The sequence below is a fragment of the Scardinius erythrophthalmus genome (assembly GCF_964197995.2).
Source record: "Scardinius erythrophthalmus genome assembly, chromosome: 10".
Lineage (NCBI taxonomy): Eukaryota > Metazoa > Chordata > Actinopteri > Cypriniformes > Leuciscidae > Scardinius > Scardinius erythrophthalmus.
In genome coordinates, this window is record NC_138230.1 from 41033559 (window position 1) to 41060351 (window position 26793).

General features: G+C 37.1%; 1 protein-coding gene across 1 annotated transcript in view; it reads left to right on the forward strand.

Annotated features, from left to right (window-relative positions):
* Window positions 1-26793, forward strand: part of dync1i1a (dynein cytoplasmic 1 intermediate chain 1a) — a gene marked incomplete at its 3' end in the record, with an annotated part of 71443 nt that overhangs the window by 37765 nt on the left and 6885 nt on the right. Inside the window, exons 10-14 of the mRNA XM_081376599.1 lie at window positions 8580-8726; window positions 11309-11422; window positions 11505-11638; window positions 12747-12891; window positions 21967-22107. Of these exons, the coding sequence (XP_081232725.1) occupies window positions 8580-8726; window positions 11309-11422; window positions 11505-11638; window positions 12747-12891; window positions 21967-22107 (681 nt within the window). The remainder of the gene's footprint in view (window positions 1-8579; window positions 8727-11308; window positions 11423-11504; window positions 11639-12746; window positions 12892-21966; window positions 22108-26793) is intronic.

The window sequence follows — 26793 nt, forward strand, 5'->3', positions numbered from 1 at the left end:
CGGCTCCCACTTTTCCCTCAGTTTCTCTTTTTGCTGTTCCAACTTTACCTCTTTTTGCCACATCTCTCGCTCCATCTCTCTCTCTCTCTCCTTATACTTCTTCTCACACTCTAGCTCTGTTCAAAAACCCAGTGAGCTGCCTCGTTGCCTACTTAGGCAGCATCCTAATCCTCACAGGTTCTCATAAGTGGACATACTACATTGGCGGTACCTCCACACATCACATACATGGGAGGCAATTGATTTTGGTTACACTTTATTTCGATGTTTGGTTTTACTAACTATAAGTAACTTTACAACTACAGTACATGTCAACTAAATCTCAGAGTATTAGTAGACTGTTAGGCTAGGGTTAGGTGTTATGGTTAGTAGAATAAGTTGACACGTACTTGCAAAGTCACTTAAGTGTCTGTTAGGGAGAAAAAAATAAAGTGTTAGCAGATATTAAGCAGACACTCTACTAACACTCTAATAAGTGTTATTGATGTAATTGATGTCTCAAGTGGACCATAAAAATAAAGTGTTACCTTGATTTTAATGGAGTTTGCCTTTAGCAAACAAAGTGATTAGTTAATAAGCATAAAAAGACAGTACATGCAGATATTAGTTGAAATACCGTAGATTTGTATTTTTAGAGTAGCATCTCTCCTGCTTTCTCTACCATTTTGGATATATTTTTTCACTGTGCTCATCAGTGCATTCTGGGATTGCCATCTCCACAATGGACACGTACAATGCAGTCTTTGAATATGGATTGAATGGGGTATATTAGTAGGTTGCATACTCGAGTTACATATACACTACCGTTCAAAGATTTTCACCAAATCTTAGAAAAAGAAGTTTCTCACCAAAATTGAAATATTATTATAATTTAAAGTAACTGTTTTCTATTAAAATATTTTTTAAATGGATTTTTTCCCTGTAATTTCAAAGCTGAATTTTGTATTATTCAAGTCTTCAGTGTCACATGATCCTTCCGAAATCATTCTAATATGCTGATTTGCTGCTCAAGAAACATTTATGATTATTATCAATGTTGAAAACAGTTGTACTGCTTCATATTTTTGTGGAAACCATTTTTTTTTCAGAATTCTTTGATAAACCGAAAGTTCAAAAGAAGAGCATTTATTTGAAATATAATATTTTGTAATATTGCAAATGTCACTTTTGATCAATTTAATGCATCCTTGCTAAATAAAAAAGTATTAATTTATTTTCTTTTTTTATCATCCTGACCCCAAACTTTTGAATGGTAGCGTACATTTTAAAACTTCACATCTGGAAAACGCTTTTAAAAAAACGGCGTACGAAGACAGCACACTAGGTTTTGAAAAGCAGCTTCTGTTTGTCTTTATCCTCTCCTCCTTCATTTCACAGTTTCTCTGGCTTTGGATGGCTACAAAAGGCCACTCCTGTTCAGACAGTTGTGGAATATTTCCGTGGTGGTTTTGGTTTGTTTTGGGCTCTGTGTGGCGTGATCTTGGCTCCCTCGTCTCTGCTGTTCTTTCGGGCCCATCATCACAGCAGGTCCGGCTCGCCAGTAACATCACATGACCTTCTCAAGTGGGCTGCCTGTCGCCACATCAAGGGCACACCCCAAAAACTGCTCACCGATACTGTCAGCCCTCATCTGCATCGCCTGTATTTTATTGATATCGTTTATATATTTTACCCAGGATGACTCTGTGTGAACCCCTGTTGGATGCCTGAGGCTCGCTGGCACAGAGGAAGATGTGTTCGCAGGAGCTTGGAGAGATGCCCGCTCTGCATAATGCTGGTGGATGGAGTTGCATGTGCTCATAAAGCTGAGTGTAGAAAGGCTTCAAAACCACTCACAGCTTTTGAGACAGGAAGAGCAGAGACCTCCAGTCCACTATGGTTTTACTGCCGGCTCTTGCATCCACAAATAAGCACTAATGTAGATAGGGGGATGGGTCATGATGGTTGGCTAGTTTATTTGGAATTGTTTTCTACTTTTTTAGTTTTTTCAGGTGCTTTTATAAGTGCTATAATTAGAATACTGTACATAAGCTGTTAACGTTTGCATGGTAAAAAGTGCACAGAAAAGTTGCATCTTTAATCTCTTTTAAAGAGGACCTATTACGCCATTTTTCAAAGTCTTGATTTTGTTTTCGCTCCCTACTAGAATAGGTTTTCACACTGGAATGTTCAAAAACATTATTTTTGACATTGTTGCAGCTCCTCTCTTCCCAGTCTGTCAGTATCGCTCTGTTTAGTTCCTGTCTCTATGAAGCCCCTCCTTCTGAAAAGCACAATGTGCTCTGATTGGTCGGCTGGATCAGTGTGTTGTGATTGATCAACCGTGTGTTTCGGAAATGTGACGCCCCTTACCATAACCGCTACTTTCTACACACTACTAATGCAACTTTCAGAAAGAGTTCAGAAACAGTGCGCACTGATATAGAGAATATAGAGACTTTTCAAATGAACATCTCAAGGCCCGTTCACACCAAGGTCGATAACTATATACTATAACTATCTAAATATAAAGTCGTTTAAGCAATCCACTGACTAGACCATTTTTAAATGATGTAGTAGCACTAACTGTAGGCCAAAAGTGAAGGTCCATAGGATTTATTTAGAAATTAATGGGAAAGTTCACCCAAAAATGTACATTCTGTCATTTACTCACCCTCATGTTGTTCAAAACCTGCATGAGTGTCTTTCTTCTGTTGAACAGGAAAGGAGATATTTTGAAGAATGTTGGTAACCAGACAATTGACGGTAGCCATTGACTTCCATAGTATTTTTTTTTTCCTACTATGGAAGTCAATGGACTGTCAGGTTACCAACATTCTTCAATATTCTTCTTTTCCGTTCAACAAAAGAAAGAAACTCAAACAGGTTTGGAAAAACTTGAGGGTATTTTGGTGAAATATCCCTTTAAGTGTATGCAGTCAAAAGTGGAATTATGTAAGTTATGTGGAGCAAGCTGAATATGAGAGCTTGTTGACTGAATTGAAAAGTTGATGTTTTAGATTAGAACTTTGAGGAGGAACAAATTCACAAATGGCAGTAAAACCATAGTGGACTGGAGGTCTCTGCTCTTCCTGTCTCAAAAGCTGTTTTGAAGCCTTTCTACACTCAGCTTTATGAGCACATGCAACTCCATAACAAATAAGTGCACTACCAAATCAAATGAAAGTATAAAGTATAGAATTGCATTTCATCCATTTTTGACTATGCTAAGAATACCGTTCATTCATATTGACGGGACACGGCCGTTCTTTCCTCTTGTCCGAGGTAAAAGAGAGAGATCAAACTACTCGCATTCACTGGCTTCTCCTCCATTGTTCTCTGAAACGGAGATATGGTATTACAAGGCCTGTGCCAGTAACCGCAGAGTGACAAAATCCGTGGGGTGCAGTTTGGGAAAAAAAAGAGGTAGGGAGCGAAGGATGCTGGTGGAAGACAGAGGAGTGCATCTGGAGCTGATAAGCTTTGCTGAGAACCACATGATTGTGGTGCTTCAGGAGGAGGCGGCAGTGAATGTACTGTCTGTTACACAGTCATCTGCTCCCTGACAAATGGCTCCGACTTTTTTTTCCTCCTCTTTTCCCTTTCGGCCCGCAAAAAAAGGGGGCAACAAAGGAGGGAGTGTTCCTCATGCCAAGGTTAGTCTTGTGGATTATCCCATACTGAACCATTCCCATTGATATTATTATGTCCGAAGCACTTAGTCCCAGTGAAACCAGGAAGGTGTTGTGGGATTGTGTGTTTTCACTTGCATTTTACGACTTCCATCAGAGCTTTGGGTTGTTAGATGTCAAGCTAAGCTTGTAATGTGAAATATTCTCAATTAAATCAGTCGGTGAAATGACTGCATTGACGAAATGGATGAAATAGTGAAATTTGGTGGGGACAACAATCAGGAAACTTCCTAATATTGACTGTATTAAGTCGTTACCATGATTTTATTGGTCATGGTACTATTGTATACTTTGAATTAACTTGAGTACGAAGTAAATTTGGCACATTAAATGATAATTCGTATTCTTTTCACTTAATAATTCTGCCACTATACTTTTTGTTCAGTGTAATGTAGACGAAGATGTATCCCAACTTCCCTTGAACAAACTAAAACCTGAAATTGGCATTGCAATTCCACTACAGAACTGAAAAGATCACAGGGCAAAGTGAGCTAATTCCAGTAGCAAAAGCTTGCATGTGGAGCACAGCGCTCGAATAGTGTTTGTGGGCTTCCAGTAAAACTGAAGAGGTGATTTCAGAATCCATGCGTTGAAGACAGACGGATCTTAACTTACGCTCTCCATATGGTGTGAATATACAGCCTTTTCATCCAGTTTCCTCTCAGCGTCTTGCGCCTTTGCCATGTTTAGATTATGACTTTAAAGAGAGTTCAAATACTTGTCATATTTCTCTGCGCTTCGTTACGGAGCAAAAGGTCTCTGTGGATTTATGTGGTTACAGTAATGAGGGAAGAATACATCTGATGTTTTATAAACTGAGATTGCCCTATGACATGTTTTTCATCATTAAAGGCTCGTTCACATCGTGTCAGCATTGTCCAGTGCATTGAACTTTGTGGAGTGAAGCGAGGACTACAGCGTTACCCCATAGCAAGGCATTGTCATCCAGTGCTCAAATTCCAAACTATTTTGGGTTTTTGGGGTTTGACCTCTTTGACCTTTTCAAAAAAGACCTACAGAATGTAAGTTTGTGATTTTATACACATGATTTTGCCATCAAGAAAATGTCATACATTATGTATGCCTCCATTTTTTGCCTTAATCTCTTTTTATATAATTTATATTGACCTTACTGTTTGATATATTTTTTATATATATTTTCTCATGCTTAATTTACTAACATTTCAGTGTTTGTTTTGTATGACTTCCAATGAAATTTAAATTTGTTTTAAATTAAATTATTTTGGGATTAAAAAAATATCCATTATTGCCAATGAGTCATGTGTATTTTTAGTTTTTATTTTAGTTTTATTATAGTTTTATTAATGTTTTGAATTTTATTTCTATATTTTTAGTTTTCATGTTAATTTAAGATTAATTTTTTTGTAATTTTGTTATGTGCTTTTTAGCATTTTATTAGTTTTTCTTTTGTTTATTTAAAATATTTCTATTAGGTTTCATATTCTAAATATTTTTACTTTATTTTTATTTCCGTTTTGGTTTATTTACAGTTAATAATTTTAGTGCTTCAACTTCAGTTTATTGCCAATGCAACATTTCAATTTTTTTTTTCAACTAATATTTATATTTTATTTAATTTCAGCTTTATTTCAAATAACAGAAATGTTTTTGGTCACACTTTAGATTAGGGTCCAATTCTCAGTATCAACTAACTACTAAATACGACTTTTGCATCAATAATCTCTAAATTATTGCTTATTAATAATAAGGTAGTTAAGTTTAGGTATTGGGTAGGGTCTAAGGGATGTAGAATAAGGTCATGCAGAATAAGGCATTTATATATGCTTTATAAGTACTAATAAACAGCCAATATCCTATTAATATGCATGCTAATAAGCCCTAAACTAAAGTGTTACTATGTTTTTAATAGTTTTAGTTTTAGTTAGAAATAATAACCCTGCCAGGAGTAGGTCGGACTGGTTGTTGAGTTTTGTAAACGATTGAACAGATGCATTTATACAAATCAGCTAATCCAATCAAAATGAATCTGTTCTGCTATAGAATTAGCATGTTTGGGAACAGAAAGCGGAGGGATCGAGACTGTCGTCAGAGGTTGCTGCAGGACAGGGATGAGAGCGTACCACAGCAGACGAGTCTGATCAAAACAGTGGTGTGCGGAGAGGCCTGTGATTGGCTGTTGGCTGGACTGCTCTCCTGAGCTGAAGTTTCAGGTTACGATACTTCATTAAGTCTCTGATTAATGGCTTCATAGTGGAGTTATTACCCTCTTGTTGTGGTGACCCCAGCTCATGTTCATTAGCCCAGTAATGAAGCGCTGGTCTGGGGAGCGTGTCCCTGACACATGACTATAGGAGAGAGAGAAAGAGACTTGGTTCAGAGGTCGGCTTGTGGCTCTGATTGAAATAGCCGTGTATTTAAGCAGCAATGTTCCCCTGTCTCTGTGTTAGTATTCAGGTCTGACTGATCATTAATCACCGAACAGAGATCCTTTTCCAGCGGTACTGGCAATCAGACTAATCAAGACTTGAGTGAAACTTTTCAACCTCTTAAAAGATACTAATCAATTTATTACCTGAAATGTTGGCTTTTGATGTCCTATGATTGTATTATTGCAGCCGGTGTAGTAACTTGCAATTATCTGCTTTCTATTTTATTTCTACCATAATACTGTAGTTAGGGGTGGGAATCATAATAAATTAGAAGCTAATACATATAAATCAGTTCTTGCAAAAGGTGACTTTTTAAAGACTACACTCTGAAAAATGCTGGGTTGTTCAAACCCAACTTTGGGTCAGACATGGACAAACCCAAGTGTTGGGTTAAAAATGTAACCCAACGGCTGGGTTTGTCCATATCTGACAGAAAGTTGGGTTGAAACAACTCAGCATTTTTTAGATTGAAGTCATTTGTTCCGCAACTATTCATAGTCTTTTTGGAGGCAGCATAAATGCAATCCAAATATTGGCTTTAACTGTATTAAATAATACTAAACAAACAAAAAAATGTGGTAACATTTCATTTATAAAATACCACTGATTACAGGACATAATGTGTACAGTATCTTAAACTACTGTACATATGTTATAATATGAACAACCAGTCAGTGTCTATACTGATTTAAGTCTCATGAATATGTTGTAAGCTCTATGTGTTTGATTCACTATGAAGAACCAAATCATTCACTATAATTTGTTTGTGAATCAGTTGGAATACACTTGTGCTGTATGGTTTTGATTCACTAAAAAGAATCGACTCGACTACATTGGTCACTCTATATTTTTGATTCACCAAAAAGAACTAGCTCAAAAGAGTCATTTGTTCATGAATCGTTTGGATTTACCCTGGGTGTGTGCTGTATGGTTTTGATTCACTATAAAGAATTGGCTCAAAAGAGTCAATTGTTTGAGAACCGTTTGGATTTGGAATACCCTGATTGTGCTCTATGGTTTTGACTCCTGTATTCAAAGTTCCTATTCTGTATTCAGAAACTGCTCAAGAGTCATTCGGCAATCTGGCTACATTAATCACTGATTGCACTCTGTATGTTTTGCGCTGTAGATTAAGTAGCAGTGTTGAAACACCACTGAAAAATAGTTCCAGGAGTATTTGTTTTAAAGAACTCGTGTGTGAAATCCAGTCGGCATGAAACAGAAGTTGCGATTGTCTTTTCTTCCTTATTGTGATGTCTATCCAAGTAAAACGGCTTCTCGAACAAGAAAAAATGTAGGGCGGGACTTGGTTTTGTCCATGGGGAATTGATTGGATTGTTGTGGTTTGCTATTGGTCAATCTCATGTGAGTGACAGGTCGCCCCGCCCTCGTGTCGCTAAACACATCATCAGAGAAGAGAAGAGATGTCCCTGCAAGAGGGAGGGGAAGTTATTTTGATTAAAGAAGGGCATGAATGTTAAAAAAAAATAATGATGTGCATGTATCTATGATCTATAATAAAAATGTGATATTCCATAAAAAAAGTATAAATTTTGATTTCTTGATTTAACGAAACATAACGTCATTCATTTCTGGTATGTAAATGAAGGGAATCATTTCTGAAAATTACCGGTTCTCTGTATTTGTGTAGTGTTTCTCCATCAGGCCGCATTCAATCACACAATCAGTCAAATAATCTCCCGTCCAACCATCAAACGCTTTTGTCTTAATGCGTTTAAACTTTAAACCAGATTTGCCTGCGTGTCCTGAGTGTAAATAAACTCAACTCGCCTTTATTTTTACCCCTCCAGCTTAGTTTATTTTGAGTCCTTTTAAAAAACCACCTCACATGTGAAGCTGCTCCCGAAGCCTCTTAGAAGCTGTATTTTTTTAGAGGGGGAAACGAATGAAAGAAAAGAGAAGCGTGTTTTCTTTTTCTCTGGTTTGTTTTCCAGTCACTTTAAAATGAACTCTGTGTGCATGACGGCGAGGCCGCAGATGGTGCGGTGCATGAAGGGAGACAGTCCTAGTCTTTGCTTTACCGACGACTGGAGAGCGCAATGAAAACACGCTTTTTTACACTTCTGTCCCGCCCGCTGCTGTCACATCACCACGAAAAGGGCAGTTTTGCAAGTAAAACAAAATATCGTTGTCTCCTTGCTGTCAGTAATTGGTCTCCTGAGATAATTGTGAAGGCCGCTGCGGAGAATTTTGTGTGAAAATATGTAAGCGTTCGGGCACGTTTCATGTGACAGGCACTGAAGAGGAACCAAAAACTCAATAAAAGTGAAGATGGAGGGAAAGGCTGTCACAACAAAAGCCAGCGCTTTTCGCTCTAGTGCACTCTGTTTATGATGCTGTAATATAAAACTGCTGTTCCCACAATCCTTAGCATAGTTTGGTACTCTGCCCACCTTTCCTTCATCTTCACCTTCATCATTCTCTCTTTCCTTTGTCTTTTTGTCCTAAAGATTTTGCCTTATCTGGTCTTTTCCAGTCTCCAGTGGTGTCGGTGGGTTTTGCCCGGTTTCATCCTAACCTTTTGGTGGGTGGCACATATTCAGGGCAGATTGTTCTCTGGGACAACAGAAGTCACAGAAGAACGCCGGTTCAGAGGACTCCCCTGTCCGCTGCAGCGCATACAGTAAGAACACTACAGATACAATCATCCTTCTTAAACTTAAAGTCCCCCATCATGCTTTTTCCAATATTTCCTTTCATGCAGCATGCAATTTGTGAATGTAAAAGGTCTGCAAAGTTTTAAAGATCAAAGTGCTCAAAAAATGGAGTTATTGTCCTGAAATTGATTCTGAACTGCCGAAACGAGTCGTCAGCGATTACAGTCTCAATTCCAGTTACATACCTATGTAACAAATTTGCATAATGCCAGCCTATGGTCTTCATTGGCTGCCTGTGAAAAACGTCTACTTTGCCCCGCCCTCAAACACTGTAGTTGTAGCTGAGGCCTGGAAGAGATTGGTTCGTGTTGTCGACATATCAAGAAGACATCGTTTTCAGCGCTGCAAAAGCAAATTTACTTTAAAAGCATGAGGACTCCGACTCGAAGGCTTCGTTCAGACTGCAGGCAAATGTGTTTTTTTGCTCACATGTGACTCAGATCTGTTTTTGTCATGACAGTGTTAACAAACCACATCTGATCTTTTCAATTCCGATTTGTGATACTTCCATTTGTGGTGCTAAATCCGATACAGGTCAGATGTTTTACAATGCGACCGCAGTCTGAACGGTCATATCGGAATTCATGAGACTTTTAACGTCACTCTAGAGCAACATTCGGCACAATTCTGTTCTCATGGGAGTCACCTCAAAGATTTTACATACCTGCAGTTATCAAGACAGTTGCGCAAGGTAGTGAGTGAATGACAGTGATGTGTCAGAGCTCATAAATATTACAGTGACAGCTCTATTTACAAGCGAAACATGAGGTTATATTGCCTACGCATGAATTCACTGGCTTCAGCGGCAGATCACACTTAAAATATACACATAATCACTTAATTTAATATTCTCCACGTTTACTTCAGTATGACAGCGTGCTACGTGACGTCTTTTTATCGTTCTTTTGCGCGTGTGGGTCAGTCCAGGACCATGATCTGTTCACACTGGAATCTGATATTGGCCACATTAAAATGTTAACATCTATACAAAAAAAAATTGCATTGTGAACATAGACTATTTGATATGGTAAAACTGATGCCATTATTAGTTCATATCACTGAGTATCAAGCACTGAGGAAGCCTCCGGAGCTGAAGTTCAGATATGGTAATTGGCATTTTGTTTACAATACGCGCTGTAAGCGGTCGACCAATAACAACAGACTGGGCCGTCTGACCAATCAGAGCAGAGTAGGCTCTCAGAAAGGAGGGGCTTAGAGAGACTGCATCTTCAAACAAACCATTTTCATGCTCTTTGAGAAATGAGGAGTTGTGCAATGTATATTATGAGAAAATTATAGTGTTTTTTGATCTTGCATACAAGTTAACCTATTGTTGGAGAAAAATTAGGATCCTTTAAAATAGCATACTAGTGGGGAGACCAAAGTGTTGTGAAAGAGTCATATTCTGTGGAATGAGATATTATATCAGAATGCCCAAGCCGCTCTATTCCATACACTGAATGTAAATGGTGTACACGACTGTCAAGCAAGATTTTCAGTAAGTAACGACTTAAATCTTAGTCTGTATGGCATGAATATTCTTAAAAACATCTCCTTTTGAGTTCCACAGGAGATAGAAAATCTTACTGGTTTGGAACAGCATGAGGGTCAGTAAATGAAGACACAATTTTCATTTAGGGTGGACTATCCCTTTAATGCTGGGACTGGGAGCAATCACCCCTCAACATATTCCTGACCTCGTCTTCTCTCTGAGCAAAAGTCTACCCAGGGCTAGACTCCGTCTGTCAGCACAGTCAGGCTCAATGAGCCCCATCTAACTCCTTGTCATGCAATAAAGACAGTACAGCCTAGTAGCAGAGAAAAGGGACGTCCATAGACCCTTATTGTGCTCAGCTGCCACACACACGGCCCCTGAATGCCATACATGCTGAGGGTTTAAACTCCCGTGCCCTCAATAATGAAAGCCTATGTCCCGACTGCCGTCTCACCACTCCACCGGCTCATCTGAAAGAGCCCATTGTTGGTCAAAAAACAAAATCAAATTGACGGCAATAACGACATAATGGATTCACACAATCAACTGTATTTGCAGACGGGCAGATGCCCGAGCCATGTTAGTTCACAGGCTAGGTATTGTGTCTGTGTACACATTCAGTTCATAGCTTTAATTTTGCAACATGTTTGCTGGCCATACCGTTGTATTCTTCACCCTTTATTCAAATATATTTGTTTAAATTGTTACAGATTTTGTAAGCATGTTGCATAGTTGTACTTGGAGTCAATAGCTTTTTTTGTCAGAATGCAATGAAACATGTCAAATTGTGCAACATAATTCTTGGCCAAAAATAAAACTGTAGTTGTAGTTTGCCTTTGTTGCCAAACAATTTTCTCAGATAAATACCTTAACCAAGTTTAGTGTTTTGTTCTTCCCTCATATTTATAATATTTTAAAATAAAAGAAATATTTTCCTCATATTTTGATGGTTTAATCATACTTGTTGTGTCAACAAATATCCACTGCAGACATCACTTTTGGCCACTACTACTGTATACGAATTTGTATGTGACATACTGTATCTTCTCAAAGCACCCAGTGTACTGCGTCAATGTGGTCGGCACCCAGAACGCCAACAACCTGATCACGGTGTCCACAGATGGACGTATGTGTTCCTGGAGCCTGGATATGCTGTCACAGCCTCAGGTCAGTTCTGGCACATCTGATCAACACCTGACACTACCAGCATCCATCACACCTGTATACAAGTCTGCTTGCTCAATTGTAGGAGAGCATGGAGCTTGTTTATAACAAGTCTAAGCCAGTGGCTGTGACTGGGATGGCCTTTCCCACTGGAGACGTCAATAATTATATAGTTGGCAGTGAGGAGGGGACAGTGTATACAGCGTCCAGACACGGCAGGTGAGTGGCACACACACGCATGCATTTGACACACTGTCCATGATAACCCTTAAGGCCAGTTAAACAATAACTAGAATGATAACTATATTAGTGTCCACACCAACACACAATATCGTTCTGTTTATTCTAAGCACACACTCCAGTTATGTCGTCTGTCGCTTTAAATGCTCGAGCTCTTTAAAGCAGGCTGGATTCTAATTGGCTGTCAGTGTTTTTTTCATTCATCAGCTGGAAAAAATAGATCTGAAAGTGATTCCAACATGTTGTTTCTCTGTGCCGTTATCGTTGTAGTTGTGGTGTGGACTCTGCTATTCTTTTACATTTTTAGAACTGTATCTTTATCGTTATTGTTATAGTTATCGTCCTCGGGTGATCCGGTCATAAGTGGTCAGAGATAAATGAAATATAAATAAACAATCACTTAAACCAAATTCAGAGGTTGTCGGAAACACACGTGGACGCATTTTCTGATCATGTTTGTAGTGATGTTCGTCCCAGACAGCGGCAAAGGACCGCCTACTCACCTGTCAATCAAAACAAGGGTTCTAATCTTGGCTTTCCGATCAAAACATTTGGAAAAGCATGTACAAAAGTCTGGGGTCGGTAATATTTTACCAGTACATTTAACAGTAAAAACAATTTTAATATACAATTTAATATACCTTTATATGTAATTTATTCCTGTGATCAAAGCTGAATTTTAAGCATCATTACTACAGTCTTCAGTGTCACATGATCCTTCAGAAATCATTCTAATATGATGATTTGATGCTAAAGAAACATTTCTTATTATAATTAATGTTGAAAACAATTGTTAATATTTAATGTTTTTTACATAATACTGAAAAAAATATATAATAGTTCAAAATCTTTGATGAATGGAGAGTTGAAAAGAACAGCATTTATTTGAAATATAAATCTTACGTAACATTATAAATGTCTTTACTACCTATTGAAACTTGCTGAATAAAAGTAAAATTTCTTTGACTGACCCCAAACTTTTGAGCAGTAAAGTACATATACATGCACTAGACTTACATCAGGTGTATAGAGGGCCTTAATGGTTCCTTCTATTTGTTTTTGACCATCGCTTTGTGTTGCTCCACAGTAAAGCTGGCATCTGTGAGATGTTTGAGGGCCATCAGGGGCCAGTGACAGGCATCAGTTGTCACAGTGCTGTGGGCCCTGTCGATTTCTCACACCTCTTTGTCACTTCTTCTTTCGACTGGACTGTAAAACTGTGGAGCACAAAGGTAAGACAGAGTGTCCTCTACACCTCTTGAGCATCATCAGAGTACCTCACTCTGTTGACACCACACTGCAAGATATTCTAAACAAATGATGCATGACTAACCATCCGTTTTAATGAGACACATTGCCGGCTCATGGACTGGAATGAGTCACCATTCAAACATTTACCAGTGTATCATTAATGAATTCATTCAAGAGTCTGAAATTTTGTAGCACTTCTGTTAATTCACTGATATTATAATATTTAAACATGCAAATATTTAAACCTTGCCATTCTAACAGCAGCAAACATTTTTGTTTGAGGTTTTTGTATGCTCAGAAAGTACAACATTAATATTGAAATGTCTCGTCAGATAGTTATCATTTTCTTAATCCATATTGTTGTTTTTTTAAAGGGGTGGTTGAATATGATTTCACTTTTTTATCTTTAGTTAGTGTGTAATGCTGCTGTTTGAGCATAAACAACATCTCCAAAGTTACAAAGGTCAAAGTTCAAAGCAAAGGGAGATATTTGCTTTTAAAGAAATTGTTTTTTAAGGACTATAACAAACGGCTGGTAGGGACTACAGGTGTTTCCTCCCAGGTTAGTGACATCATTAACCCTAAAATTTACATAATCCCCGCCCCCGGGAACGTGATTTATATATTATCAAGACAGAATATGCTAATTAATGACTAGAAGATAACTACACATAAGCTACATAAATTCACCAACTAACCATTCAGAAAGGTTGTCTACATGTTGTCACTTCTTCTTGAGTATCTCCATCTTTCTGACTTCGGTTTGAACATAAAAAGGCTGTTGTAGCTCCGCCCTCTGTGCTGGGAGCAGCAGCTCATTTGCATTTAAAGGAACAGACACAAACAGTGCGTTTTTGCTCACCCTCAAAAATTTACAACTTTAACATGCTATATAAAAATATCTGTGGGGTATATTGAGCAAAAACTTCACATACACACTCTGGAGACATCAGAGACTTATTTTACATCTTGTGAAAAGGGCATTATACCACCCCTTTAAAAAATATCTAAAATCAAAATTTACTTAAAAAAGCTAAATTATGTAAGATAATAGGGTGTTTTCAAATAATATATTTTTGGTAACACTTTAGTTTAGGGTCCAGTCCTCACTATTAACTAATTGCTTATTAGCATGCATATAAATAGGATATTGGCTGTTTATTAGTACTTATAAAGCACATATTAATGCCTTATTTGGCATGACCATATTCTAGTCAAGTCAAGTCATCTTCATTTATATAGCGCTTTTAACAATGTAGATTGTCTCAAAGCAGCTTTACAGAGATAAGCGTATAATTTAAGGTAACAGAGATTGTTTCGGCTTTACAGCAGAGTTAAGTTATTTCCATCTAAAGTTAGTTTTAATTGATTTGGTTCCGTCGCAATGATCATTTGTTATTAAATTAGGGGCCGCTAAGACGACACCATTCTCTCTACACAGACTTTAAACGCGAACCTGTGAGAAACGCTGATGGCGGTCACATGCGCATTTAGAATGGGTTCTATAGTTATGTGCGTTAGAATATACGCAGGTTTGGAATTCCCTACAAGCCAAGCCTAAACAAAATACTTGTCTTTCCTTATAAATTTTGATAAGGAATTTTATTTTATTTGTTGCTTTGGGGTAGGACCGCGAGACGAATTTTCCCGACAACGCCTTATCTGTAGAGTGGCAGTGGGATCCTCCATAGGGAGAGACTAGTTGGCACTTCAGCACTGCGTTGTCATCGGTCCAGGTGAAGGTCCTTCGTCAGATCTGGATACGGCCTGGATCCGGCAGGCTGCAGGAAAAACCTTGGGATAAACACAGACACTAAAATTAGCGTAGATGCCATTCTTCTCATGATGTAACGAGTACATCAGGATTTTTGGGAAGTGTTCCCAGTTCCGGCTGACCTAATCTATGCAGCATAACATTAAATTATAGAAGTCTATAATGTATTATGTGAAAGCTAGGTCAAAGAGATGTGTCTTTAATCTGGCTTTGAACTGACAGAGTGTGTCTGCTTCCCGGACAATGGTAGGAAGACTGTTCCAGAGTTTTGGTGCTAAATAGGAAAAGGATCTACCGCCAGCAGTGGATTTTGATATTCTAGGTATAATCAACTGGCCGGAATTTTGAGATCGTAATAGACGTGAAGGACTATAATGCGTTAAGAGCTCGCTCAAGTACTGCGGAGCTAAACCATTCAGTGCTTTGTAAGTAATCAGCAATATTTTAAAATTTATGCGATGTTTAATAGGGAGCCAGTGCAGTTTTGACAGAACTGGGCTAATATGGTCATACTTCCTGGTTCTGGTAAGAACTCGAGCTGCTGCGTTTTGAACCAGCTGTAGTTTGTTTATTAAGCGTGCAGGGCAACCACCCAGTAGAGCATTACAATAATCTAGCCTTGAGGTCATGAACGCATGAACTAATTGTTCCGCATTTGTCAATGAGAGCATATGACGTAATTTAGATATATTTTTAAGATGGAAAAATGCAGTTTTACAGATACTAGACACGTGACTTTCAAATGAAAGATTGGTATCAAAGAGCACACCCAGGTTCCTAACCGACGACGAAGACTTAACAGAGCAGCCATCAAGTGTTAGACAGTATTCTAGGTTATTACGTGAGGAAGTTTTTTGTCCAATAATTAGAAACTCTGTTTTTTCAGAATTTAGAAGTAGGAAATTACAAGTCATCCAATTTTTTATATCCGCTATGCATTCCGTTAATTTTGTGAATTGATAAGTTTCGTTAGGTTTTGAAGAAATATAGAGCTGAGTATCGTCAGCATAACAGTGAAAGCTAATTCCATGTTTCCTAATGATATCTCCTAAGGGTAGCATGTACAGAGTGAACAGCAGCGGTCCTAGTACTGAGCCTTGTGGTACGCCATACTGAACTTGTGATCGATGAGACATCTCATCATTTACTGCTACAAACTGATAACGGTCAGATAAGTATGATTTAAACCATGCTAGTGCATTTCCCGTAATGCCAACATAATGTTCTAATCTATTTAAAAGAACGTTGTGGTCGATGGTGTCAAATGCAGCGCTAAGATCGAGTAACACTAATAGAGAGATACAACCACGATCGGATGATAAGAGCAAATCATTTGTGACTCTAACGAGAGCTGTTTCGGTACTATGGTACGGTCTAAATCCGGACTGGAAATCCTCGCAGATATCATTTCTTTCAAGAAAGGAACACAGTTGTGAGGATACTGCCTTTTCTAATATCTTTGACAGAAAAGGTAGATTCGAGATCGGCCTGTAATTGACTAATTCTGAAGGATCAAGTTGCGTTTTTTTAACAAGCGGTTTAATCAAAGCCAGCTTAAAGTTTTTTGGTACGTATTCTAGAGACAAAGACGAATTAATGATATTAAGAAGAGGATCTATGACCTCTGGAAGTATTTCTTTCAGTAGCTTAGTCGGTATAGGGTCTAACATACATGTTGTAGATTTAGATGATTTAATGAGTTTAGTAAATTCTTCCTCTCCTATAGCAACGAATGAATCAAATTTTTCCTCAGGGAGACTACAATGCACTGCCTGATGCGATACTGTAGTAGACGGTTGCATAGTTATAATTTTGTCCCTGATATTATCAATCTTATAAGTGAAGAAGTTCATAAAGTCATTACTGCTGTGTTGCTTGGAAACTTCGGTGAAAAATAAGCAGATCTAGCAGCTTTTAAAGCCTCTCTGTAAGTAATTGAGCTCTCTTTCCATGAAATGCGAAATACCTCTAGTTTTGTTTTCTTCCAGTTGCGCTCCATTTTTCTGGCTGCTCTCTTAAGGGCCCGAGTGTGCTCGTTGTACCACGGCGTTGGACTATTTTCTTTAATCTTCTTTAAGCGCAACGGAGCAACTGTGTCTAAAGTGCTGGAAAAGAGAGAGTTAAACGTTTCTGTTGTAATATCTAGTTCTTCTAAGCTATCTGAGATGCTGAGATGATGAAACTGATTAGGAAGATTATTAATAAAGCAATCTTTAGTAGCAGAAGTGATAGGTCTCACATATTTGAAACACGGAGTCGGCTTTGCAGCCTTGGCTAAATGCAAATTACACGAGACTAGATAATGATCTGAGATGTCATCGCTCTGCTGCAGAATTTCAACGGCATCCACATCTATTCCGTGTGATAATATTAGACACGAGTATGATTACGACAGTGAGTAGGTCCTGACACGTGTTGTCTAACTCCAATTGAATTTACAATGTCTTTAAATGCCAATCCCAATGCATCTTTTTCATTATCGATGTGTATATTAAAATCACCAACAATTAGTACTTTATCTGCAGTCAATATTAATTCTGATAGAAAGTCCGCAAATTCTTTGATAAAGTCTGTATGGTGCCCTGGTGGCCTGTATACAGTAGCCAGCACAAATCTCAAACGTGATTTATCGTTTACACTATATATTTTTACATTAAGCACCAATGCTTCAAAAGAATTATATTTAAAACTTGATTTCTTAGTGGTTTTGAAACTATTACTATAGATTACAGCAACACCACCCCCTTTGCGTTTCAGACGAGGCTCATGTTTATAACAGTAATCTTGCGGGGTTGATTCATTTAAAGTAATGTAATCGTTTGGTTTTAGCCAGGTTTCTGTCAAACACAGCACATCTAGGTTATTATCTGAAATCATATCATTAACAACGAGTGCTTTTGAAGTAAGCGATCGAATATTCAGCAACCCAAGCTTTAGCATTTGCTCATCTGTATTATAGCTGTTTTTTATTTGTTGAACATCAATTAAATTTTTAACCTTAGATGGGTTTAAACGTTTTTTGGATTTCCAAATTCGGGGAACAGACACAGTCTCTATATGATGATAGCTAGGTGAAAGATAGCTAGGTGTTTTTTATTTGTTGAACATCAATTAAATTTTTAACCTTAGATGGGTTTAAACGTTTTTTGGATTTCCAAATTCGGGGAACAGACACAGTCTCTATATGATGATAGCTAGGTGAAAGAGGCTCTATGTGATGGGATTTATCTGACCTTGGTGACGCGAGGCCGCTTCTACATCTCTTAATCCTACCCAATACCTAAACTTAACTACCTTACTAAATATTAATAAGCATTAATTTAGAGTTTATTGAGGTAAAAGTCATAGTTAATAGTTAGTTGATACTGAGAATTGGACCCTAATCTAAAGTGTGACCATATTTATGTATTAAATGCATTTTTTGTGTATGAAACCCTAATATTTAATGTACTAACCAGGCTTATTCAACATTAATGCAGGCTTTTATAAAGTGCATTTTAAGCCCTGCTTAGTATCTTGGCAGTGTCTCGTACATGCAAGTAAATCCGTTCTGTGTCCAAAGCTTCGAGACCACTGGACAGTGGCTTTTTGCCTTGAGCTTAATCTGCAAGTTCAGAAATGAATGATTGAGTCTCTTGATTGGGGTTCAAACCACATGGACCAAAGAGATTGAGCAAGAGCGGGCTAGGGTGGGAGACGTATGGACATGGTTGTGCTCACAGATACTGCAATCTGTGTCTGGAGATACTGGCTCAGATCACATTAACCACAGAGTGAGGGAAGCTTGAAGGCCAAGTATGAATAAAAGATGGATGTAGAAGGAATGTTAGGGAAGGAGAGAGGCACAAATAATAACAAAAAAGAAAAGTGGAATAGCTTGATGAAGAGATATCAATGACACAACCCTGGTAGGAATTGAAAGTATAAGTAGTAGTAAAAGGAATAGTTTGTCCAAAAATGAAAATGCTCATAATCTTCCAAAACTGTATGGCTTTCATTTCTGTGTGGAACACAAATTGGGAAATGTAAAAAATGTTTTGCTCTTTTCCAGTGCAATTACAATAATTGAGACTGAAGCTTTCGAGCTTTAAAAAGGGCTATAAAAGTGCTCTGAATGTCTTGTTTGCTATATTTAAAGTCATAATACAGATTTTTTGTGAGAAACAGACCAAACATGAAGTAATTTACAGGTTTGGGACAACAGTATGATGTGTAAATGATGACAGTAAAAGCATTTACAATGTTACAAAAGATTTCTCATTCAAATGAATGCTGTTATTTTGAACTTTGTTCATGAATCCTGAAAATAAATCTTGGTTTCCACAAAAATATTAAGCAGCACAACTGTTTTCAACCTTGATAATATTCAGAAATGTTTCTTAAGCAGCAAATCATCATATCATAATGATTCTGAAGGATCATGTGACACTGAAGACTGGAGTAATGATGCTGAAAATTCAGCTTTGATCACAGGAATAAATTACATTTTAAAAAATATTAAAATAGAAATTGTTTTACTGTATTTCCGATCAAATAAACACAGCATAAGAGACAAAAAACATTTAAAAATCGTACCGACCACAAACACAGTGTACATTTTGTGGGAACTGTCCCTTTAAAACGAGTTAACAAGGAGTTAAAAAGCAGAAAAGGGCAAATAAACTGAAGTAGATGGAGGACACGGGTCATTTAAAAGGGAAAGCGGCACATCTACTGCCTCAGGCCCTGCAATGGTTAATACTTCATGAATGAGAGCTACAGTATACGTATCACGTTCTCACACTCGTCGCTATCTATGTGCACAAGCGGACGTAAAGTGCCGAGCTTCCCGAAACCACAACATACCGTCCTGTCTCTTTAACTTATGCTCCATGCGTTTTCTCTACAAATCATACACTTTGTGCATTCTGACAGATATTAAAACATTCCTGGGATGTTATGGATGTGCATGTGTTATTTTTTGGGGACGGGGGAATTCCATCCCCTTTGAGGAGAGCCGCAGGAATGCAGGCCTGTCTCTTTCTCCTGTGTGTGGTTGTTGAGCACACCTTAGCTTGGATCTGAGCGTCCACACATTCTCAGTCACATGCAATAATGCCAACTTCCTATTTTTAGACATTGACGACTATTTGTCATTTAACGTTATAAAAATGTAATATTTAATTTGTATTTATTAACGTTTTTTTTTTTAAAGTTGCAAGACACCGCCAGCATGTTTGATCAAATATTGAATTACAATATTCGGAATATTTTGTTATATGAATATCTGAGCATGCAATTTATCAAAAGAAAGAACCGACCCTCTGCTTTTAAACTAAATCCATAAAATGATCCCATGACTGGGACCCTTAAAATGTCCTATGCACTGTATGAAGCATCTGACAAAACCTTTTAAGGTTCTACATAGAATCTTTTCTTCTAATAGTGTTTAAGGAAAAACCATTGGTGTGTTTTCTGCCAAAGACTGCTGGGAAAACCCTCCTTGTGCCCTAATTTGTGTCCTTAAGTGCCCATGGCGAGCCCTTGATGACTTTTCGATCTGCATGGCGGCCCTCATCCAGGTCTGGGATGGTGGTGACACGAATAAGCACCATTTACAGTGAGTACAAGTACTAAACCCCATCACTAGATCTCTACAGAGGTATCAGAGAGGTTATCGAATGAATGAGAGTCTGAGCAGTGCGCACATCACGCTCTGTTAGAGGGAAAAAAATGCTCTGCAAACTGATCTGTGGTCCTCGGGGAGCGCAGAATCTGCACTGGCGCCTCCAGGATTTGGATTTGTGGCCGTGGATCCTGTGGATCAGATCGACTGTTGAGCATAGTTAAACTTCTAATTGGACCTCTACTGGTTTGATCATAACATAAGTAAATAACAAAATTACCATAGCGGCACATGACATACTCAATGTGAAATGGAAACCACCATTCATTTCATACCGGAGTTTTCATGGGTTTCCTCAAAGCCTTAGTTTTATTTGCATCAAATGAAATATGCTCTCTTTGCTATCTATGTTTTTGTCGGCATGCATTGTGAAAGTTTCCTGACTCGAGCTCTCAAATGCAATGGCCATCAAATGCAAATGCAAATGCATGGCTATCTCTCTGTTTTGTGGAAGTTGATTAAATCAGCATTTTTCTGTTGAAGAAGTGGTTGTTTTCACTCAAAAAGAAAAGAAAAATCTACTTTTTTTCTGTTACATACTTCAGAAAAAGAACATTTAAGTGTAATTTTACGGTTGCTGTACTATTGGTGTTCATTTACACTAAGGATCCAAAGATTATTATTTTTTTAAGTCTTTTATGTTCACCAATGCTGCATTTATTTGATCGAACTAAAAGCATTAATATTGTGAAATATTATTACAATATAAAATAACTCTTTTTTTTATTTGAATATACTTTAAAATGTGACTTATTCCTGTGATCAAAGCTGAATGTTCAGCATCATTACTCCAGTCTTCAGTGTCACATGATCCTTCAGAAATCATTCTAATATGATAATCTTATCAATATCTTATCAAACAGCTTACTATTTTCAGGATTCTTTGATGAATAGAAAATAAACAGCATTTGTAACATTATAAATGTCTTAACTGTCACTTTTGATCAATTTAATGCATCCTCAAAAAAAAAAAAAACTACTGACCCCAAACTTTTGAATGCTAGTGCCTATATTAAAAAAAAAGCTTTGTTATTCATTCATTCATATTTAATGTTTTGTGTATGTTTTTCATCATCTTCGTCATTTTCCACACTTTTGATGATTGCACCCAGGCAGATTGTGTTTATTTTGAAAGAATGAGAAAGATTGCGCATGTGTGTGTTGGAGTCAGGTCACATTCTTCAGCGTGTCTCTGTGAGGTTCATTATCGAGCTGTGGTCCGCCCAACTGTCTCCCTCGTACCTGTTCGGAATGCATCTCTCTCTCTCTCTCTCTCTCTCTCTCTCTCTCTCTCTCTCTCTCTCCTTTATTCTCTTTTCTTCTATGCCACAGACAGCTGTTACACTTAGGTTACAGTACACCTTGGAGAGACTTTCATCTAGTGTTTTTTTATGACACTGCTTGAATGTGCAAAGGTTTTAATTAGCCCAATCCCAGACAGGCCCCAGGGCTGCAGCAGCGCCACTCTGTCTACTGCCTATGCCACTCTCTCATTCTCTCAATCTGCCTCTCTCTCTCGCCCTCTTCCTGTTCCCTCACAAGCCCACCACCTTCTTGCTTGTCCTGTTTGCCCTCTGTTTATCCGCCTCTTTTTTTCTCATGTTGTGTCCCCCTCAGCAAAACAAGCCGCTGTACTCGTTCGAGGATAACGCAGACTACGTCTATGATGTGATGTGGTCGCCCGTGCACCCCTCGCTCTTCGCCGCCGTGGACGGCATGGGTCGTCTGGATCTGTGGAACTTGAACAACGACACCGAGGTGAGGTAACGCTCTCGGTCTGGTCCCCCAGATCACGCCAGGCCAAAAGATGCATCAAAACAACAACAAGTTCCTTTCTGTATGGGCGTCTCCCCACAGGCCGCCTTTAAATCAGCTTTCTGACAGCTCCTCACCAACAGCTCGCACAACAATCCAGCGACGTTCCTTTCCACACACACATAGTCTGCAAGCTGAAGGCTAATTACTCCGATGTGTGCGGATTCCTCCCTCTCCACCATTCCAGAGTCATTGAGTTCCCATGGGCAATGGCCCAGCCAAGCGGTTTAACCTGGTCCTCTAGGGCCACCGTCCCTCAAGACCTTCACTGACAATCACTTATGTTTTTCAATATTTTTCTAAATGTTCCTAAAACAAGACACATTTACTTGGGAAGAAAATTGTGTATGGGATTCTTTATAAAACTAGGGGTTTTAAAGAACACTTTATGCCAAAAAGGCTCTAGATAAGGAGAAATATCTTGTGTGTGTGTGTGTGTGTGTGTGTGTACATACCACATATGATTCATATGATTTATTTTATTAATATATATATATATATATATATATATTTATATTTATATATATATATATATATATATATATATATATATATATATATATATATATATATATACCACATATGATCTAGATGATTAATTGTATTCATATTTTATTAAAATATATATAAATGTATTCATATTTTACTCCACTGGAATTTTTTAAATCTTGTTCCAAACATAAACTTAATTTTGTTAGCTTTATACTTTAATACACAATTAATTTGATTGTATGAAAATAAACGAATACAATATAAATATTTTTATAAAAAAATATATAAAAATAATAAAATATTCAAGATATATTCTCTGTAAACAAAAAATTGCCTTTAAATTAATCTTTTTACATTATTTAAAAAAATGAATAAAATTTTCAAAAAATAATGATCTAGATGATTAATTTTATTCATATTTTATTAAAATATATATAAATGAATACAATTTTCAAAAAATAAGAATAATTTTATAAGTACAAAAAATGTAATATAAAACACAGAAAATGTGTCTTATTATCTTAAGGACTTTTTCTAAGGATGTATATATCAGTTGAAAACAAGGCAAGAACGAGACAGAAATGCTGATTTTGGCTTGCGGACTCTAGAATGATGAGGTCATATTACCTGTCATATCCAGCAGTGTTTATCACTGATAATGGAGGGTCATTGTACATCACATGTTCTGATGTTGTTATATGTGACAGTTGACTTACTGCGACATGGACCGTTCACACAATACGTCAGTCCGTAATGTTGGACACGCCGGCCCCTGAGGCCATGGCTCAGAAGTGTTACATCTGTCTCTGTTCTGACTGACACTGCCTGTCCACTGAGGAATACACACCCTCTTTAATTACACACTCACCCATCTCTCTCTCTGCATGTGTGTTTGGTGGAAGGTAACCAACAACTAGCTCACTGATTGTAAATCATATATGGTAAAGTCAACTTGAAATCAGAACTGACCCTGAATGATGCTTGGAAAAATGTAATCTTTTCCCTTCTTTTTTAACCAAGCCCTCTTATTTTTCCAACCAGCTATCATATAAAAAACACTTTTCATGCTCCTGTCGCATTTTATTATATAAAATCAATCGCATCTTATATATTTTTATTTCCAATATCCTGTTGAACTCCAGTAAAATAGTCAAATGCAAATGTAAAAGGGGTTGCAAACACCATTTCAAGTCTTTGGCGAATGGGGACGAAACGTGAGATGAATTCGATCTCACATCTGCTTTTATAACCACTAGGCCACTGTACTTCGGTACTTCAATATATACCATGGTAATGAATGATCACCATGATGCACCGCTATTGAAATTCTGGCTCATTCTGATAAGCCAATAATTTATTTGTTTATTTATTTAATAAATTATTTGAACGTTCTGGCCAATAACCAATTCTAAATTCTAAAATTCCCAATATTATAATGTATGTGGGAAAAATGTGTAATTATTTTGCTAATGATTACATTTAACAGTGTTAATAAATTAATAGTGTTTTTAAAGCTTAACTTTAGATGTCACCAGAATTAGTGTAAGTGCAATATCAAATATTGGTCAATATCAGCCAATTTTTTATATTTCCTCTGCTTTGCTCTAATGTTGGCTGATATTCGACATGCTATCAATATACCCTCTTGAAAAAAAAGGTTCAATGGGATTCTATACAGAACTCGAGAGTTCGTGACTGAGCCAAAAAGGTTCTATATAAGGAAAAATTCTTGCAAAATACTATCATGTTTAATCGGTTATTTCATTTTTTTCTAGTGATAAAGTATGTTTACAAGCTGTTTAATTAATAAAAGTTGATAAAAATTAAAAAATGAATAACAAAAAAAGTAATTAAAACAAATCCCCTAAAAGGTTCTATATATAAAGCTTGGTTGAAGGTTGAAACAATTATTTTCTTACTCATGTATTTGTCTTGATTTCCAGTACCAATATCTAAACATTCTTAAGTTAAGATACATTTACTTTAGAAACAAAATCGCATAAGATAAAATCTTGTTTTCTGAAGAAAGGAATAATAATTAAAGTGAGTTTGTGCATAAAACAAATTTTTTTTTTTTTTTTAAGGTCAATGGGGTCAGAAAAATCATCTAGTTTTCCCTTTGAATTAAGTATTTTTCGGACCCCACAAACATGTATTATTTCTGGTTTTAAACACAAACAAATTTAGATTTTTTTTCTCTTCAGAAAACAGGACTTAATATTTTATGTCAATTCTATCTTGATAAAAGAATGTTTAAGTATTGGTACTGGAAATCAAGACAAAAATACTGAGTAAGAAAATCATTTTTTGCTTTTTTATTTATGTAATGTGGTATTTACATGGTATTCTAAGGTATTTACAAAGAATTTATGTCCATTTCTATAAATAAAAACATGGTAATGGTTCTATTAATTTTGAATAATGTGTAAATGTGGCCTTTCGTGTCATATCAGTAACCTTTGACCTTGACCTATGTAACTTGTGCCCCTTCTCTGTCCTTTTGCCTATTCCAGCGTCAACAGCTTGTTTGGCCTGTTGAGGAGAGATAATGAAAGAGTGTGTGTTGCCTGAAGAACAATGCATGTTATCCAAAACACCAGGAGCCCCCAGTGCTGACGCACACACCGACACATGCGTAAACAGCCAAAGATCTTGTGCCAGAAAGCAGCCAACAGTTCTCCATTGTCAACTTATAAAGAAATTCACCCATAACACCATTAACAGACTGCGGGCTCGCCTGCTTCCAATTTACGCGAAGAGAAGCTTGCAGCCAATTGAACCTTGCAGTTGACTCTTGGAGGAAGCTGCTCGCTAATAGCTCTCAGGCTGTGGTTAGCCTGTTCTGAAGCGAGGAAGCTTTTGTATTAGCCAGCGTACAGCTCCCATCTTTGCTGACAACATGTGTCGGGCCAGTCTTAACTGTCATAAGTAATAGGCAGAAATCAACTTCACACACGCGCACAAACAGAGCCTGTGTATCACTTTAATGTGTGCGGCGCAACTATTCACGATGATTTATGAAATCATTAAAAGCGCTCGTAGCTTTTCCAGAAGAGCAGCGGATTCGTCTCTTCTTCCTATTAGAGCTCAGCTTTGACTAGACATCCTAACAACATCATTTGAGTTATAATATCCAATAAGAGTTAATGCACAAACTGAAGGCACGTTTTCCGAAGGGAAATTCGACAATTTTATAATACTCTTGTTATAATTTATTGTATTTATCTATATTCTTCCTTGAATTTGAAAATTGGAGGTGTCATCAGTGGAAGTCACATTTTTCTACAAGAATAACAGGTTGATATTTGGGGGTTTTACAATATACAAAGTGTTATTTGTGTCATTATTATTAATATTTTGGAGGAATATAGAGTTAGAAATTTGTAAATTAAATTTTTAGATATGTGATATTTTTAAAAAGATAATGTTTCGTGGCACTCAGTTATGTTTTGTTTTCCTGAATTATTAGGTTAGCTGTAAATATTTACATTATACAATTACAAAATTACACCCATCAAATTTTCAGATCACCAAATATGATTCAAAATTGATCAATTTGGCAATGAAACATAAAATACCGGTCAAACGTTTGGGGTCAATACGTTTTGTTTTTGTATTGTTTTTTAAAGAAATTATTACTTTGATTCAGCAAGGAAGCATTAAATCGATCAAAATTGACAGTGAGGGCATTAATAATAATGTAATAAAATATTTCTATTTCACATAAATGCTGTTCTTATTAACCTTCTACTTGAAAAATCAAATGTCTCACGGTTTCCACAAAAATATTAATATAAGCAGCACAACTTTTTTCAACATTGATAATAATAAGAAATGTTTCTTGAGCAGCAAATAATCATAATAGAATGATTTCTGAAGGATCATGTGAGATCATGTTTTTTGCTGAAAATTCAGCTTTGATCACAGGAATAAATGACATTTTAAAATACATTAAAATAAAATAAAAAGTTATTTTAAATTGTAATAATATTTCACATAAATGCAGCATAAGTGACCAAAAGAGACTTTTGAGCGGTACATTATACCTAAGAACAGTGAGAGAGAGCATCATTCACACACTGTGTGTTTGATATCGCTGTATTTGATTGGAGGTGTGTGTGTGTGTGTGTGTGTGTG